Here is a 16,823-nt window from a genome sequence, read left to right on the forward strand (position 1 = left end):
TATTATGCCATTTTTGAACTATCCAGATGGGTCAGAAAAAGAAAAAGAAATATAACTCCAAGCAGACCATTTATAGTCTTTAATGACACAGAACATTACGTTTTTAGTTATAGATTATTTTTACACACAATAAAATACTGTCGTAGTGACTCACAAAATTACTTGTGAAGAAATTATGCTACTTACAATAAACCTTTTTTTTTTTTTTTAAATAATACCAAGTTTAGACTGAAAGAGCATAACATAGTACAATGTATATGATGTGTTTTTGAAAAATTGCCAGTGCAAGCATAGAAATCTTGCGATAAAGACAGCAGATAATAAATACGTATTGCGCATCGTCTCTAAAGTTGAGAAATATTAAAGGATTATATTAAACATGTCTTTCTAATAGTGATTAATACAAGTTATATTTCGAATAGACACATAAACAGATCCAAAGCCAAAACTGACTACAGAATAGTTTTAGCACTGTAATTTGTATTTTGATATACATAAAGTCTGTCCAGAAGTACTCCCTTGCTCATCAATATTTCTGCCGGCACAGGTCTTGCATTTCGCGATGTGTATACCTTCTCCAGATGAAAGTTCATAGGGGAACCGACATAGTTTGTGCAATAGGGGCCAGACAAACTTGGAGCGCATGTCACTTCTGTTTTGTAGAACAGCAGACCGTGATTTAAATTGCAGAAATTGTCATTCTGACCTTCTTTAATGGGTACTTCACAGATTCCCAGCAAATCGTCGTCCCATTTACTATCTTCATCCCACACCTCCAGTCTAATCTTGTCATCCTCCGCCAGGACAACATCGCCCAAATCAAAGGTTCTCCCCCAGTGGGGTGAGTTGTTATTCGTGATCATATCAGTGCGTCCAACCTGAATGTTATGTTTGTCGAACACTTTAACGTACCCATCGGTCGCTGTGGTTTGGTCACCCCACAGGTCTTGAGCCCTCACAATTGTGACCTTTACCCGAGAAAGTCCACGCTTAGATGGGCAGCAGTCTGGTGTGATCCCAGGATTGTTGCGACAAGTGCAGGCACATGGCTGGTTTGTATTGGTTTTGATGCCATCTTTACAAGAGTCGGTGCAGTTCCTCCAGAGGGACTTTTCCAGGATGTAGTCATGGATGGCGTGGCGCAAGTGCTTGCGCACTGGATCTTTGGTGGGGATCAGTTCATGCAGGGACTCCAGAGAGTAAGAGATCACGTCTGGGTTTTGTGGAAGGGACTCCAGCCATTCTTTGTAAGCTGATGGGTCTTTTCCTCCTGAGAAAAAGAGCTCAGGCTCTGTAGTGTGACCTCCGGTCACCTCGGTCAGCCTTTGAATTAAAAAAAAAAAACAGTTGATTAGGGATGCATTGATATTAAAAGTCTTTTTTGAAGTGAACATGAAATTATTTTCATAAAATCAATTTCTTTCTCAGTGTTTTTGTCATGTTTTCCAGTATAAATATCTGAATATTATTACATGAAGATACATTTACTTTTAGAAAAACATGTCTGTCAATCATACAAATGTTTTCCTTTTGATTAAGTTGATTTTTCTTACCCCATTAATATTTTTTCTTGTTTTAAGAAGACATTTTTAAAATTCTCAGAAAACAAGACTTGCGTCATTATGCTTCTCGAGTAAATGTCTGCTAATTTTAGAATGTTTAGATATTTATACTGGAAAAAAACTACCAAATAAGAAGTTTTTTTTACAACTTTTTACAATGTGGCTGATAACAGATAAACGACTGAGATAAAAAAAATAATAAATTCTGTACTTTTTTGTCTAAATAAATAAAATGCAAATAGACAAATTAAAATGATTTGTTTGAAATGAATTTAGGCACCACAACATTATAATTTACAGTATGAAAAAGGATTATAAAGATTACATTTAACCGTGTTATTATTAAAAGATTTACTTTAAGTAAGCATTAGATGATGGCAGAGCTAATCTAAATGTAAAAATAGGGGACGTCCAGCACAGCATATGTATGAAAAGCTAGAAATTACAAAACACGTCATAATTTAAACCCACCTGTCATTAAAGCGGCTGGAGAAGCTGCTTTTGCTCTCTGTTTTGTCCTTGTCTTCATTACAGTGCTTACTTTCTGCTTTCATATCTACTTTGCCAAGAACACTGGCACTTGCCTCCACGTCCAAGCATGCCTTCACTTCATCTCCACTCAGGCCCTGCAGAGCGATCTCACACTGTCTGATACTGGTCACAGAGTGTACGCTTCCTCCAAGAGTTACCTGGCAAAACAAAAAAGTAACACAGGCACACTTCTGATTAATGATTTGGCTCGCGGTGTATTGTGTTGTTGAAGCATTTTGGGCATTTGTAATCCACATGTGGAGTAAATTGTAAACTAGAAATACCTTAGTGATGTAATGGGTTCCATAGGTGTTGATGAACTTGTAAAAACGCTTTTTGAAATCAAGATTGTATGTCTTGGGAAGCTCCTTCACAGAGCGCTTGAACTCGGGATGGAGAACAGGCTTGTTGGAGAGCCTGTAGCTGTAGGTAGACATGCAAATGTTAGAAGAGATAGGAGAAGGATACTCTTTAATTTCCTTTATCATGAATAAAAAGTATTCAGTATTCAAGAAAGGCATGAATCAGTGGAAGCTGGTATGTCGCACCTGTAAAATGAACAAGAAATACTTTGACTGGCAAAACTGTACTTGTCCCTTTTGGTCTTCTCCATTGAGTACTCTGCAAGCTTCGAGTTAGTTCCAGCCAAAAGTAATGAGCCTTTATTTTGGCGAATATCTATTTCCAAATTTGCACCCCAGTTGTTCTCAATGGAGGAAGTGCTGGAGCTGACCAGTTCTTCACTGGACTGGAACAGGGAACTTGATACTTGAATGCTGCACTTTTTGCTGGATCTCCAGTCTACTACAGATGTGGGAAGCTTTTGATTTGCTCCTTCCATGTAGGGGTTCCTGCAAAGAGTGCATGATTTATCCTTTCGCCTCCAGACCTCTGTGTTAATGACAAATGCTCCCTTGCGCTGCATCTTGGTCACATCGTATCCTTCTCCGGCCAGGTTGGACCCGGGGGCGAAGTTTGCTTCTGCACATTCATTCGGTTTACCTTTAGTGCATGACTGCACAATGGGCAGAAAGAGGTAAAAAACAAGCCTGGCCCACATTCCTGTAAAATGGTTTGAGATAAGGTTGTATGGATGCTCTTCTTTCCTATGAAAAAACATGACAGTTATGTGTGCATGAGTGTTTATTTTTCATTTATATATTTATTTCTTTTTATTGAAACTTGAAATAACAGTACAAAATTGCACAGTCAATGGTGACTAAAAAAATACAGAAAAGTACTAAATTACAAAAATTATAGTCTCAAACCTTCACACTCACAATTCTAAATTATTATAAATAAAATAAAATAATAAACCACTTTCTCTCTTCAAAATGAAAAATAATTAACAAAAATAAATAATAAAAATACATACTTTATATAATACTTTTAAAGTCTGGTCTCTAAAACATCACTAACTTTGAAATATTAACAGGACTGTCATAACAGGATGGATGTCTTGTTCCGCAAGTTTTTTAATTACAACCTGTTGCGCATGAACACGCTAAAAAAAGGTTATTATATTGTATTGTAGTTAGGATTATGACAATTTAGTGGATCTTGGCTACAGGGATCATAAGGAATATTTAAAAAGAACAAATTTCAGTTAGTTTTTAATTAAATTGTTATTACTATTATGTATAGAACTGTAATGTTTAACTGACTTCTGAAGTAAAAAAAACAAAACAACATACTTAACCTATTTAATCCCAAAAGGTTTTCATTTATAAAGCTCTAAAAACCTTACTGACTGATGTTTTAGTGCACTTCCTGCCAATATAGAAAAATAAAGGGTCTTAATTAAATATGTGCAGTTTCACACGGTTAGTGCAAATTGTCACATGACCAAAGCAGTTTAATTCCTGCACCTTGCAAAAAGGATGGTTATCTTTAAGGTGTCTAGTATTAATATATGAATTCACATATATTCAGTTTTGTTGATTGTGGTCATAAAATGAGTAAACATCCTGATGGTCACAATAGTGACCAGTGGGATAACAGTGAACAATATAAATCCAACTGTTAGTGAAAATTGCACTAAAATGTTGCAATGACAAAATATTGCACTAAATTAAAAGTTCAACTGTTACAAATAAGTTACAATATTGATGTTGCAATACTGGTATCACTACAATAAAAAAAGTAGCAATTTTGAAATATGTTGTTTTTTGTCTTTTATCTAAGTATCACTATCAGTGTCGTATAAGAGTTTTTTATGCATAACAGTAACCCTAGAATGTGATCAAACTGTTTAAAATAGCTGGCCTAAGATATAAAACAATTTTTATGACTGCAGAAATATGTTAATTCAGTATACACATTATCCCCCCGGTCACAATTGTGACCGACCATAAAAAAAATTGTTCACCCACTTTTTAAAAAAAAAAGTAAAAAAAAAAAAATTATTGATTATTTCAAAGGGTTACAAATGACATCATTTGGATATTTTCATGTCTGGAAAGAATTTGGGATTAACAGGTTAACAGGTTAATGCCTTACTTTTAAACTCAAGTCTCCAAAATGTAACTAATTTTGAAATATTAACAGGACTGTCATAACCTGTGCTGCAGGTTTTTTAATAACAGTGTGTTGTGCATGAACATGATGGGAAAAGCGTTATTATATTGTATAGTAATTAGGATTATGACAATTTAGTGGATGAAGAATATTATTAAAAAAGAACAAATTTATTTTGCATTACATTACAGACATGACATAAACTTAAGCAGCAAGAAAAAACGCACTATTTTCTTTAAAAGGTGATGTAAAATTCTCTTCTTACCTTGAACTACTCTGTTTGTCTAGCAGGCATTGGTGAGTGATGTGTGAAAGGGGCTATATGTAGGAAATAGATGCTAGCTTGTGGGTGGGCTTTACCGTTATTTGCTACCAATAAAAAATACACTCCTCCGTTGTGGGCTGAGTGAGGATACGTTTTTCAGTTCAGAGGAATCGAATGTGGTCTCGAATAGCCACTTCAGCACTGAGTATGCACTGTGGTGAAATGGGGTCTAAACGACAAGTCAGTGGAACATGTGAGCATTCATTTACACGTTGACCTGTGCATTGTTAAAACATGCAGATGCAGAGCCAGACCGTAGGACTAAACTTGTCAAATCAGAACTTGACTAAATGTTAAATGTGCCTAAGTGCTGCTGTTAGTCACATAGTTCCTCTTGTGGTGTTAAACCTCCTACACACTTTTCACAGTTCGCCAACCTAACAACCAAAAATGACATGAATCACTTAGAAAAAAAATCACAAACTGCTTTTCGTAATTGTTTTATTAACCACAAAAATCTGCATGCAAGTAAGTGCAAAGCATACTGAGAGAATACAGAAAACACCCACAGATCGTATCAAAGATCTGAATAGCAAAAAGAAAATAAAAAGCTCATTTGACACCAATAATAAAATGTTAAAGGGATAGTTCACCCCAAAATGAAAACTCTGTCATTAATTACTCACCCTCATGTCGTTTCCAAACCCATAAGACATTTGTTCATCTTCAGAACACAAATGAAGATATTTTTGGTGAAATCCAAGAGCTCTCTGACCCTCCATAGACAAAAACGCAACTGACATGCTCAAGGCCCAGAAACATAGTAAGGACATCATTAAAATAGTCCTTCGTAATTTTACAAAGCTGCAAGAAAAAACAAAAAAACAATCACGTTTACAAAAATTTATATCAGGTTCGATTTTCTGCGTTTTTGCATCTGTAGCAAGCATTTTGATTGGAAAGGATGACGAATACGACGCATACGAAAACTTCAGACTCAAGTGTGCAAGGACCTTAACACATTGCAGTAACTCTCGGATTTGTGTTCTGAAGATGAATGAAGGTCTATTAAGTAATTAATGACAGAACTTTCGTTTTGGGGAGAACTGTTCTTTTAATGCAGAGATGCAAAACACAGATTTGTATGATTTAAATTTTATTTTAAGAACTTTAAAATTTTTTCGTTTTACTTATTTGATTGTGCTTTGATGATAAGCTTTCACAAAGTCTGCGTTTTGCTTTTAGGATCACTGGTTTGACTGAACAGCAAGCGGCGCTCATCTAAAAGCACCCCCATTTTCACTAGCACATCTTTCGGGATGGGACGGGCATGTCGTGACACGTATACCTTCTCTAGATGGGAGGCCATCGGAGAGCCCAAGTACTCTGTGCATGAGGAGCCAGCTAAACTAGGAGCACAAGTTACAGCCATCTTGTAGTACAGCAAACCATGGTTAAGTCGACAGAAGTCTTCTTTTACGCCGGCTTTCAGTTGTATGTTGCACGCCCCCAGGAGGTCATCGTCCCACTTGTTGTCCCTATCCCACACTTCTAGTCTCAGCTCCCCAAACTGAGAGAGAACGAAATTGCCGAGATCAAACTTCCAGTTCCAGGTTGGTGAGTTTTGGTTCCAAATCACTGGTGTTTCCCCTAGAACGAGCTTCTGATTTCTTAGGACCTTGACATACCCATCGGTCTGTGTGAAGTAATCTCCCCACAGACCCGTCGCCTTCATCACAGTTACACTAATCTGAGCAAGTCCGCGCTGTGCAGGGCAGCAGTTTGCTTTTACTCCAGGGTTGTTATGACAGCTGCACACACAAGGCTCTTTAGGGTTAGTTGCGATACCGGCCTTGCAAGGTGTAGAGCAGTTCTTCCAAAGGGCCCTCTGCAGTATGTAGTCACGAATGGCTCGGCGTAACTGCTCATGTTTTGGGTTCTTGACTGGCAGCAGCATATGGAGGGGCTTCAGTGAAAAGGAAATCATGTCTGGTTTTTCTGGCACTGAGGAGAGCCACTGATTGTAAGCAGTAGGGTCATTACTGGCTGAGAAGAGAAGTGCTGTGTCTTGAGCGTGACCACCAGTGATTTCAGTTAACCTTGTGAAAAAAAAAGAAAGAAAATAAAGCTTGAACCCCTCCCTCAATAACAATGATGATGATAATAATAACATACACTTGTTGTATTTTTGTCTTTTATTATATTATATTAATGTACTACCTTTCAAGGAAAATATTAAACTGTGAATCCCACAACATTTTAACATTTATTAAATATAATTTATTAAAATTTAGAATAGAATAAATAATAAATGTATTTATTAGATATTAAAAAATACAATAATGTAAACATTTAATAAAAATAAACCATAATTAAAAATGTATTATATTATAAATTAAAATATGCATTTAAAAATATTAAATTAAAACTAATGATAAACTATTATAATACACACACACAAAACGAATATTTATTTAACTAATATTTATATCAGACCGTATTGTTTAGCCATTTTTAACTAATAATTTAGCTGATAATTCAGTGTCTGTCTTAAATCACATTCTGCCAAGTCAAAGCACAAACCTGTCAGCAAAACTGTTAGCAAAACTGTGCTTGCTCAGTTTTTTGTCTTCGCTCTGTTTACAGTGACGGTACGCAGTGTCTATGCTGAACCTCCCCATTACACTTGCAGATGCCTCGACGTCCAGACATGTTTTGACCTCATCCGTACTGAGGTCCTGTAGAGTAGCCATGCATTGTTTGACACTGGTCACAGATTGCACTGTTCCACCGAGTTTCACCTAACATATACAAGCAACAGTGACATATATGCGATAGACTGAGAGAAATAGCACACGTTGATATTGATATATTTTGGATTACCTGGATAATGTAATGTGTGCCAAACTTTTCAACAAGTGACAAGTAGCTTTGTTTTGTTTGATTGTCATACGTCTCTGGAAGCCTTGTGAATTCATAGCTTAGCTCGCGATGAAGAGGAGAGCGGCTGCTAATGCTGTATCTGAAGACAGCAGTTTATAGTGCTGCATATTAAAACCCATATAACATGACAGTCATCACAGCAATTAACTAATATATGTTAAGTCTTACCCGTAGTATGCGCAGGATGTAGACTGCTTGATGAAGCTGAACTTGTCCTTTTTGGTCTTTGTCATTGAATACTCAGCGAGCTTGGAGTTTGTTCCAGCCAACATCAGCGACATCTGACTTAGCTTGTTGCCTATTCCCAGGCCAACTTTCCAGTTGTTCTCTACGGAGGAGGTGCTGGAACTGACCAGGGACTCGCTGGACTCATAAACAGAGCTGGATAATGACCTTTTACATTTTTGGGTGGCCCTCCAGTAAATCACAGACACTGGGAGCTTCTGCTTTTTGTTCTGCATGAACGGGTTTTTGCACAGGTTACACGTGCTGTTCTTGAGCTCCCACTTACTCATGTCGATGACAAAAGTCCCCAGGCGCTGCATCTTAGTTATGTCGAAACCCTCTCCAGCCAAGTCAGATCCTGGCACAAAATTCGCATCTTGACACTCTGCTTCTTTACCCAGAAAGCATGCCGGGCTGATTGGAGGAGGAAGGTACAGAAGAAGCCCAGACCACAGGATAACTAGAGGAATCATTGCGAGTTTGGGTGTTAATCTGCTGTGATAAATCAGAAATAAAGAAAACAAATCTGATTATTAGAGCACAATATTAATACTGTTAACCTCGGTACAAATGTGACCCTGGACCACAAAACCAGTCTTAAGTCGCTGGGGTATATTTGTAGTAATAGCCAAAAATACATTGTATGGGTCAAAATTATCCATTTTTCTTTTATGCCAAAAATCATTAGGATATTAAGTAAAGATCGTGTTCCATGAAGATATTTAGTAAATTTCTTACCGTAAATATATCAAAACTTCATTTTTGATAAGTAATATGCATTGCTAAGAACTTCATTTGGACAACTTTAAACGCGATTTTCTCAATATTTAGATTTTTTTGTACCCTCAGATTCCAGATATTCAAATAGTTGTATCTCGACCAAATATTGTCCGACCCTAACAAACCATACATCAATGGAAAGCTTTCATGATGATGCATAAATCTCAATTTCAAAAAATTTACACTTAAGACTGGTTTTGTGGTCCAGGGTCACAAATGTTAATATTAGTGCTGGGCAATGATTAAATATTTTAATCGCGATTAATCGCATGATTTTCTGTGATTAATCGCAATTAATCGCAGCATGCGCAAAATTCAATAATGAAATCAAAAGTAGTGTATTGCATAATTTTATTCTTTCAAAGTACTGCTGAACAAAAGTTCGTACTGGCATTTGTTAGCTTGTCTTTCTTTTGTTTATCTATAGTTCTCCCACATGCTGCATCCAATGTAGTCTGCCGAAGCCTTCCTCCACTGTTTGTTTGGGTGGGTGATTTGCTGGCCTCAACGGTGTGCATTGCATTTAAGTGATACTTCAGACTCGAAGTACTCCGATGATAAGACAATTCAGCTTTGCAGTGGTTACAAATAGCTTTAGTTCTATCAACTCCACCGTGTGGAAGAGGTTTAAAATAAAAATGTCCATTTAAGATTTCGGTACCTTTTTCCATTTTTCTGTCCGCACCAGATATTTTCTGTTTCGCGCTGTAGCTCTCTTAGGTAGAAATAAATTGTAATGTTTATAGAATGTATCATTTTATATAGGCATGCTAGATTTTAACAGTTTAACTTTCACTATGACATTTTTCACATGCAAAATCGCAAGAACAATATTAATGCTGTTAGTGCTTCAGCATCATTATTTATTCATTTGTTTTTTTCTACAGGAGCAGAGTTTAGTGACAAAAAAAATATTTATTGATTGAAGATATTATTATAGGTATTATCAGTAAACTCTAATTCACAATTAAGTGAATTTTAAGTCTTTTTCACTTACCTGCAAGGTCTTTTTAATCATCAACTGAGAGCGCCCAATGTAGACTGAGAAGTTCTATGCTCATATTTATGTACTACATGTGTCCCAACACTGCAATGGACAGGTGCAAGAACATTCACACTTAGATGGTCACTGACTCATCATGTGTGAAAAAAGGATGGAATATTTGTGAAAAGGTGTTGCATGACATCAAGGGTTGTGGTTTAAATTCAGCAAAATAGACCTCAAAAAAGACGACTCATTATCTTCTTTAAGTGCCTATACCAGAATTTGAAAAAAAGTTGATAAGCATTGAATCTCCAACACAGAAATGGAGACATACAGTGGGGCAAAAAAGTATTTAGTCAGCCACCAATTGTGCAAGTTCTCCCACTTAAAAAGATGAGAGAGGCCTGTAATTTTCATCATAAGTATACCTCAACTATGAGAGACAAAAGGAGAAAAAAAAATCCAGAAAATCACAATGTAGGATTTTTAAAGAATTTATTTGCAAATTATGGTGGAAAATAAGTATTTGGTCAATAACAAAATTTCATCTCAATACTTTGTTATATACCCTTTGTTGGCAATGACAGAGGTCAAACGTTTTCTGTAAGTCTTCACACACTGTTGCTGGTATTTTGGCCCATTCCTCCATGCAGATCTCCTCTAGAGCAGTAATGTTTTGGGGCTGTCGCTGGGCAAAACGGACTTTCAACTCCCTCCAAAGATTTTCGATGGTGTTGAGATCTGGAGACTGGCTAGGCCACTCCAGGACCTTGAAATGCTTCTCACGAAGCCACTCCTTCGTTGCCAGGCGGTGTGTTTGGGATCATTGTCATGCTGAAAGACCCAGCCACGTTTCATCTTCAATGCCCTTGCTGATGGAAGGAGGTTTTCACTCAAAATCTCACGATACATGGCCCCATTCATTCTTTCGTTTACACGAATCAGTCGTCCTGGTCCCTTTGCAGAAAAACAGCCCCAAAGCGTGATGTTTCCACCCCCATGCTTCACAGTAGGTATGGTGTTCTTTGGATGCAACTCAGCATTCTTTCTCCTCCAAACACGACAAGCTGAGTTTTTACCAAAAAGTTCTATTTTGGTTTCATCTGATTCTCCCAATCCTCTTCTGGATCATCCAAATGCTCTCTAGCAAACTTCAGACGGGCCGGACATGTACTGGCTTAAGCAGGGGGACACGTTTGGCACTGCAGGATTTGAGTCCCTGGCGGTGCAGTGTGTTACTGATGGTAGCCTTTGTTACTTTGGTCCCAGCTCTCTCAGGTCATTCACTAGGTCCCCCCGTGTGGTTCTGGGATTTTTGCTCACAGTTCTTGTGATCATTTTGACCCCACGGGTGAGATCTGCGTGGAGCCCCAGATCGAGGGAGATTATCAGTGGTCTTGTATGTCTTCCATTTTCTAATAATTGCTCCCACAGTTGATTTCTTCACACCAAGCTGCTTACCTATTGCAGATTCAGTCTTCCCAGCCTGGTGCAGGTCTACAATTTTGTTTCTGGTGTCCTTTGACAGCTCTTTGGTCTTGGCCATGGTGGAGTTTGGAGTTGGACTGTTTGAGGTTGTGGACAGGTGTCTTTTATACTGATAACGAGTTCAAACAGATGCCATTAATACAGGTAACGAGTGGAGGACAGAGGAGCCTCTTAAAGAAGAAGTTACAGGTCTGTGAGAGCCAGAAATCTTGCTTGTTTGTAGGTGACCAAATACTTATTTTACCGAGGAATTTACCAATTAATTCTTTAAAAATCCTACAATGTGATTTTCTGGATTTTTTCCCCTCATTTTGTCTCTCATAGTTGAGGTATACCTATGATGAAAATTACAGGCCTCTCTCATCTTTTTAAGTGGGAGAACTTGCACAATTGGTGGCTGACTAAATACTGTTTTGCCCCACTGTAATTATATGCAAAAATGAATGACCTGAAAAGCAACCTGATAGAAATCAAACTCTAAACATAGATGTTTAACACTTAAATCAGCCCTTTCAGGATGGAAGTTCTTTTACTCGTTTTTAAAGCTTTACATTTTTTTTGTTTTTTGTTAGCATGAGTGTACTGCTGACTCAGAGCTGTAAATAATACAAACAGTATATTGATGCATGCATAATGCATGTGTTTAAGCTAAAATGAATGTATAAGGCAAACTGCGTATCTTCGGTCACGTAACTTCACTTAAGTTTAATTTTTTTTAGCCATTTTGAACATTATCACCTCAGTTCACTAGTTTGTTTTAAATGAAGTGTTAAAAATACAACGACTTGTTTGCAGATTTAATCAAAAGAGGTCACAGGCCCAGATGCAGATAAAGTTGTCAAATATGACTGTGGTATGCATGGTTTGGGCTGGTTTTATGACTCATAAAAAAAAAAAAAATTTCACATAGCGGTTGGAAATTTTAATTTAGGCTTGTGGTGTATGTGTTATCTTGTACTGTGTAGTCACATGGATGTAAAAAACAAAATATGAGAAAGATTTTAACCTGCATACATTATAGTCATTGTTGGTAAAGTTACTTTGGAAATGTAATAGGTTACAGATAAATTACTCTATTTAAAATTTAATAAGTAGTGTAACTATTTCAATTACTTTATTAAAGTAATGTGACTAATTACATTTGATTTTTTTTTTATTACTTTTGTAATTAAGGAATGTTTTCAACTGTAATTCATTTTAAAACATTTTTAAAGCAGGCTGGGTTAACCTTACAATTAATCTTCAAAAATCTTCAAAAATAAAGCATATCCTATACAAAAACTCCTGAAACATTGGTGTCTCATATTGTAGAGCAGTTGATGGAATTTGGGAAAATAATTAATTAAATCTGTGTGTGAAAATATTCAGATGTAACCCCCTTTGTAATTGTTAACTTTTTCAAAAGTAACTGTAATTTAATTACACATTTTTCTCAGTAACTGTAACAGATCACAGTTAGCCTACATTTATTTTATAATTAAATTACGGAATTCCGTTACATGTAACTAGTTACTCGCCAACTCTGATTAGTACTGTTGCATGGTGCTAAAATAAATGTACAAAATACAGTAGATGAATTAACTCTTTACAAAACAACTTAAGGCTTAAGCATGTGAACAGCTTTATGTTACTGAATCTTTTATACAATAAAACAGATTTAGCCTATGCAAAAAATTATTTCCACTTACACAAAGATATAATTATAAAGAATAATTCAGAAATACTTGCACCACAAATAAATTGTCATCCATAACCTCATTGAATGGGGAATGTATATATTCATAACATGAATATATTCAGTGTGCAGTGTAGAGAGCTTCATTCATTAAAATAGAAGTTTGTGAGAGAGCGATGAACGGAGGGTAACAGCTTTTTAATGATTATAGAGAGTTTGCAAATGTGAAATTGAATTTATACAACAGTTTATACATTTTTGATTTTATACAAAAGTTAATATTAAGTGACTTACATTTTAGGAACACTGTTGTCTATTTTGCTCTATTTCGTCAACAAAAATATAGTTAAAAAACAAAGTCACAGCTGAGCATCTGCGCAAGTCTTTGACACAGAGCTGTTTCGTTTATGAACAAATCTAGTGAGTCAATGATTCAATGACCCATTCATTAAGAGAGTCACTTGCTTCGTTAACTAAATGAATCAGCCGTTTGTACGAATCGATTGAATGAATGATTCAGTGACAAAGATAGTGACTTGCCACCTGCTGGCAGTTTCTGTTTCATTTTTAAAGTATAAATTGAGTCATTTAATTCATTGAAATTTATATATTTAAAACATTAATCTCATAACATTGTTATTATGAGATGCATTAATGCCACCTCTGAGTCTTGTCAAAATTTCTTAAATTCTGTAAATATTCCTTAATGCCACATTTGTGCTCTTCTGTGCCATGCAAAGATGAATTGTTGATGCTGATTTCATTTGACTGGAAACTTATTCTTCCTGAGTGTTATTATTATATCTTATTATTTTAATTGAATTTATTGTTTAGTTTAAATTTTTTGATAAAAGTTTATAAATCTATTTTTTTTGGCACAAAAGATGACACATTTAATAAAGTTAGAAAAATGGCATTACAAAGGTTTTAAAAAATAAAACTTTAAGGAGTCAAATATCAATAGGAAGGTTAACTTCTGGGTCATTCCTGGGATTCGCTAATATTTCAGTCCCCCAGAGTTTCTAAAGTGGTGGTTCACCAAAATGAATTGTTAGAAGCTTTTCACAAAACTTTGGGATGCCCATTTTAATTAATTATTGCATTTTTATATTTTTAGCATAAAATAATGTCTTATATCTATCTTGAACCAAGCATTTTGTAATGTCCCTGAGTTTGTACTTTAAAATTATTAACAAAATGTGCATAGTGTCTGTGATTTTTGGCAACAATGTAAGCATATACTTGTGTTCTTTTCTTGTAAAAAATATTTTTCTAAAAAAAATGCAAAATATTTGATAAAAAAACAGACTGTAAAGTTACGTCTCTCAGTCTGAACTCAACCCCGTCACACTAACCATTCTTCGCCCATAATAATTTAGTCTCCACTCATATGTGACTTCATCCAGGTCTCTTTAATAGAGGTGCAGAAAATGGTTAGTGGTATCATACTTTTTATTCATATTTTTGAGGCATGTTATAGTCAGGGAGGGTACTGTCAAGCTTAACAACTCAACCCCGTCATATAAAATTAAGATGGAAAATTATTACTTTTACAACATTTTATTTTCATTTATAAGTATATACAATGTGTTGATTTTATTGCTGCCATATATGGTCTACTCTCCTATGCTACATGAGCAGCAGTGGCCACAACCCCGTCACACTCAACCCCATCACAAATACATGTATTTCTCATTGTTACAGGGTTATTTGCTTCATTTATTAATAATTTTAATGAAACAATATAAAATATTCATGGTTTCAGTAAATATACAGTGCCCTCCAAAAGTATTGGAACAGTAAAGACAAAATTGCTCTGTTGGCTGTGGAGTCAAGACATTTGCAAATATGATTAAAAGATTAATATGAGACAAAACTACAGAATGTCAAATTTTTATTATTAGACGTTTCAACACATATATGTTTTACCAAATAAAAAGAACAGCACTTTTAGAGTTCATCCCACTCATTGATGTGAGCATAAGTATTGGGACAGTTGAACATAAGGCAGATATAAAAGATTAAAAGCTATTATTTAGTTGCAGATCCCTTGCGCTCAATCACAGCAGTGAGTCTGTGACCCATAGACAACACCAGACTCTTGGTCTCATCCTTTGAAATACTTTTCCCAGCCTTTAATGCAGCCAATTCCAATTGTTGCTTGTTTTGGGGAGTTTCTGCCTTTACTCTCCTCTTCAGCTGGTGAAATTCATGTTCAATGGGATTTAAATCTGGAGATTGACTTGGGAAATCTAAGACTTTCCATTTCTTTGCCCTGATAAATTCCTTGACTGAACTGGCAGGGTGTTTTGGGTCATTGTCCTGATGCAATATGAAGCACTTCCCAATGAATCTGGTGGCATTTTCTTGAATATTGGTAGGCAAGATGGTTTTGTACCCTTCCAAATTCATTCTGCTACTGTCATCATACATTAAGTCATCAGTAAAGTTGAGAGGGTCTGTTCCAGAGGCAGCCATCACTTCGATAAAGGTTCATCTTTGTCTCATCGGTCCATAAACACAGTTCCAAAACTCTTCTGGCTCACCTTTGTGCTTTTTTGCAAACTCTAATCTTGCCTTTCTATTTTTGGAGCTGGTCAGAGGTTTGTATCTTGATGTGTAGCATCTGTAATTCTGTGTCAAAGTCTCCTGAGGACAGTAGATTGTCAGAGCATCACCCCAGCTTTCTGGAAGTTGTTGATGATTTTACAGACACGTCTTTTAGGATTCATTTTCACAGCTTTATGATTTGTCTGTCATCATCTACTGTTGTTTTCTCAGCCGATCAGGTAGTTGTTGGTTGCTGGTGTCGCTGGTGGTTTCCAAACTCTTGATTTCTCCATGCCCTTTGTTTTTGCTAGAGCTCTAACTGACTTCCTCTTTTCTTTTAGCATCCAAATTGCTTGCTTTTCTCTCAAAGTCAGCTCCCTCATCTTCATCCTGGTTTGTGTGTCATCATCAAATGCAAGATTCATAATGCAGAAGTAATGGATATAACTGATACAACACATTCCCTGCTTTTAATATCTGAAGAATTAATGCAACAGGACACACTTAGAAAGACCTGCGAGGCAACTGTTCCAATACTTATGCTCACATCAGATAGAGGGATAAAACTCTCAAAGTGCTGAACTTCTTAGCTGGTAAAACCTCTATGTGTTGAATCACCCAATAATAAAATGGGACATTCTGTAGTTCTGTCTCATATTCATCTTTTAATCATATTTGTAAATGTCTTGACTCCACAGCCAACAGAACAATTTTGTCTTTACTGTTCCAATACTTTTGGAGGGCGCTGTATATACTCCAAAATCATGACAACTCATATTTTTGTTTTAAATAGAATTTTTGACATAATATGTCCACTTAAACGTGGACAAGCATCATACATCAGAAATTGTGCCCACATTTTCAGCAGAAAGACAATGTTGGCCATGCAGATATGTTGACCCAGAAACAAGGGGACAATATGAGAGAGAAACAAAACCAGAATTGGGAATTTGGCCAGAATTGCAGGTACTTGTCTAAATATACAAGAAAGTTTAGAGAAAATATTAAATACATTGTTAATAAATGTTATTATAGATTATAAAGTGTTTTATAATTAAATACATCCGAAAGGTCATCTAAAATGACCATTATTAACACCCCAATGTTCCCCAATTCAGCTGCAGTCATGATCCGCAATTTAAACTAAAATTTAAGAATCTAAATAGGCTATAATTTGCATTTACAATAAACTATACGCTACTAAAATTCATTTAAATGTCTTGGCTGAATTTTAATAAAATGTAGGCCTACGTTAAACTGTCATAATCCTACAAGTAGTAGCTCGTCCAGTAGCCTACGTCG

General features: G+C 36.0%; 2 protein-coding genes across 4 annotated transcripts; both read right to left on the reverse strand.

The window, feature by feature from the left end:
* Positions 1 to 34: 34 nt before the first annotated feature.
* On the reverse strand, positions 35 to 5,054 carry prf1.1 (perforin 1.1). Its single transcript, XM_058766071.1, has 5 exons — positions 4,876 to 5,054; positions 2,642 to 3,199; positions 2,378 to 2,516; positions 2,034 to 2,251; positions 35 to 1,323 (listed from the first exon to the last, which is right to left on the reverse strand). The coding sequence occupies exons 2-5, from the start codon at positions 3,151 to 3,153 to the stop codon at positions 453 to 455; spliced, it is 1,740 nt and encodes a 579-aa protein (XP_058622054.1). The 5' UTR covers positions 3,154 to 3,199; positions 4,876 to 5,054; the 3' UTR covers positions 35 to 452.
* Positions 5,055 to 5,352: 298 nt separating this feature from the next.
* Positions 5,353 to 9,887, reverse strand: prf1.9 (perforin 1.9). Of its 3 annotated transcripts, none has more exons than XM_058766041.1 (5): positions 9,485 to 9,732; positions 7,987 to 8,538; positions 7,759 to 7,897; positions 7,459 to 7,676; positions 5,353 to 6,974 (listed from the first exon to the last, which is right to left on the reverse strand). In XM_058766041.1, the coding sequence occupies exons 1-5, from the start codon at positions 9,577 to 9,579 to the stop codon at positions 6,095 to 6,097; spliced, it is 1,884 nt and encodes a 627-aa protein (XP_058622024.1). In that variant the 5' UTR covers positions 9,580 to 9,732; the 3' UTR covers positions 5,353 to 6,094. The 3 variants fall into 3 exon arrangements, with proteins under 3 accessions (XP_058622024.1, XP_058622033.1, XP_058622042.1); XM_058766050.1 differs by lacking the exon at positions 9,485 to 9,732 and adding an exon at positions 9,821 to 9,887 and having other exon boundaries at positions 5,354 to 6,974; XM_058766059.1 differs by lacking the exon at positions 9,485 to 9,732 and adding an exon at positions 9,821 to 9,885 and having other exon boundaries at positions 5,354 to 6,974; positions 7,987 to 8,535.
* Between the last annotated feature and the right edge of the window lie 6,936 nt (positions 9,888 to 16,823).

Source organism: Onychostoma macrolepis, chromosome 03 (genome assembly GCF_012432095.1).
Source record: "Onychostoma macrolepis isolate SWU-2019 chromosome 03, ASM1243209v1, whole genome shotgun sequence".
Taxonomy (NCBI): Eukaryota; Metazoa; Chordata; class Actinopteri; order Cypriniformes; family Cyprinidae; genus Onychostoma; species Onychostoma macrolepis.

Bases quoted from the DNA above. Each gene is read 5' to 3' on its own strand.
- prf1.1 (XM_058766071.1), bottom strand. From the start codon at position 3,153: ATGTGGGCCAGGCTTGTTTTTTACCTCTTTCTGCCCATTGTGCAGTCA. The intron at 2,517-2,641 runs GTGCGACATACC...GTCTACCTACAG, and splicing joins ATTTCTTGTTCATTTTACAG to CTACAGGCTCTCCAACAAGC. The intron at 1,324-2,033 runs GTGGGTTTAAAT...TTTAATTCAAAG, and splicing joins TCCAGCCGCTTTAATGACAG to GCTGACCGAGGTGACCGGAG.
- prf1.9 (XM_058766041.1), bottom strand. From the start codon at position 9,579: ATGATACATTCTATAAACATTACAATTTATTTCTACCTAAGAGAGCTA. The intron at 8,539-9,484 runs GTACCGAAATCT...GATTTATCACAG, and splicing joins GGACAGAAAAATGGAAAAAG to CAGATTAACACCCAAACTCG. The intron at 7,898-7,986 runs GTAAGACTTAAC...TGCTGTCTTCAG, and splicing joins ACATCCTGCGCATACTACGG to ATACAGCATTAGCAGCCGCT.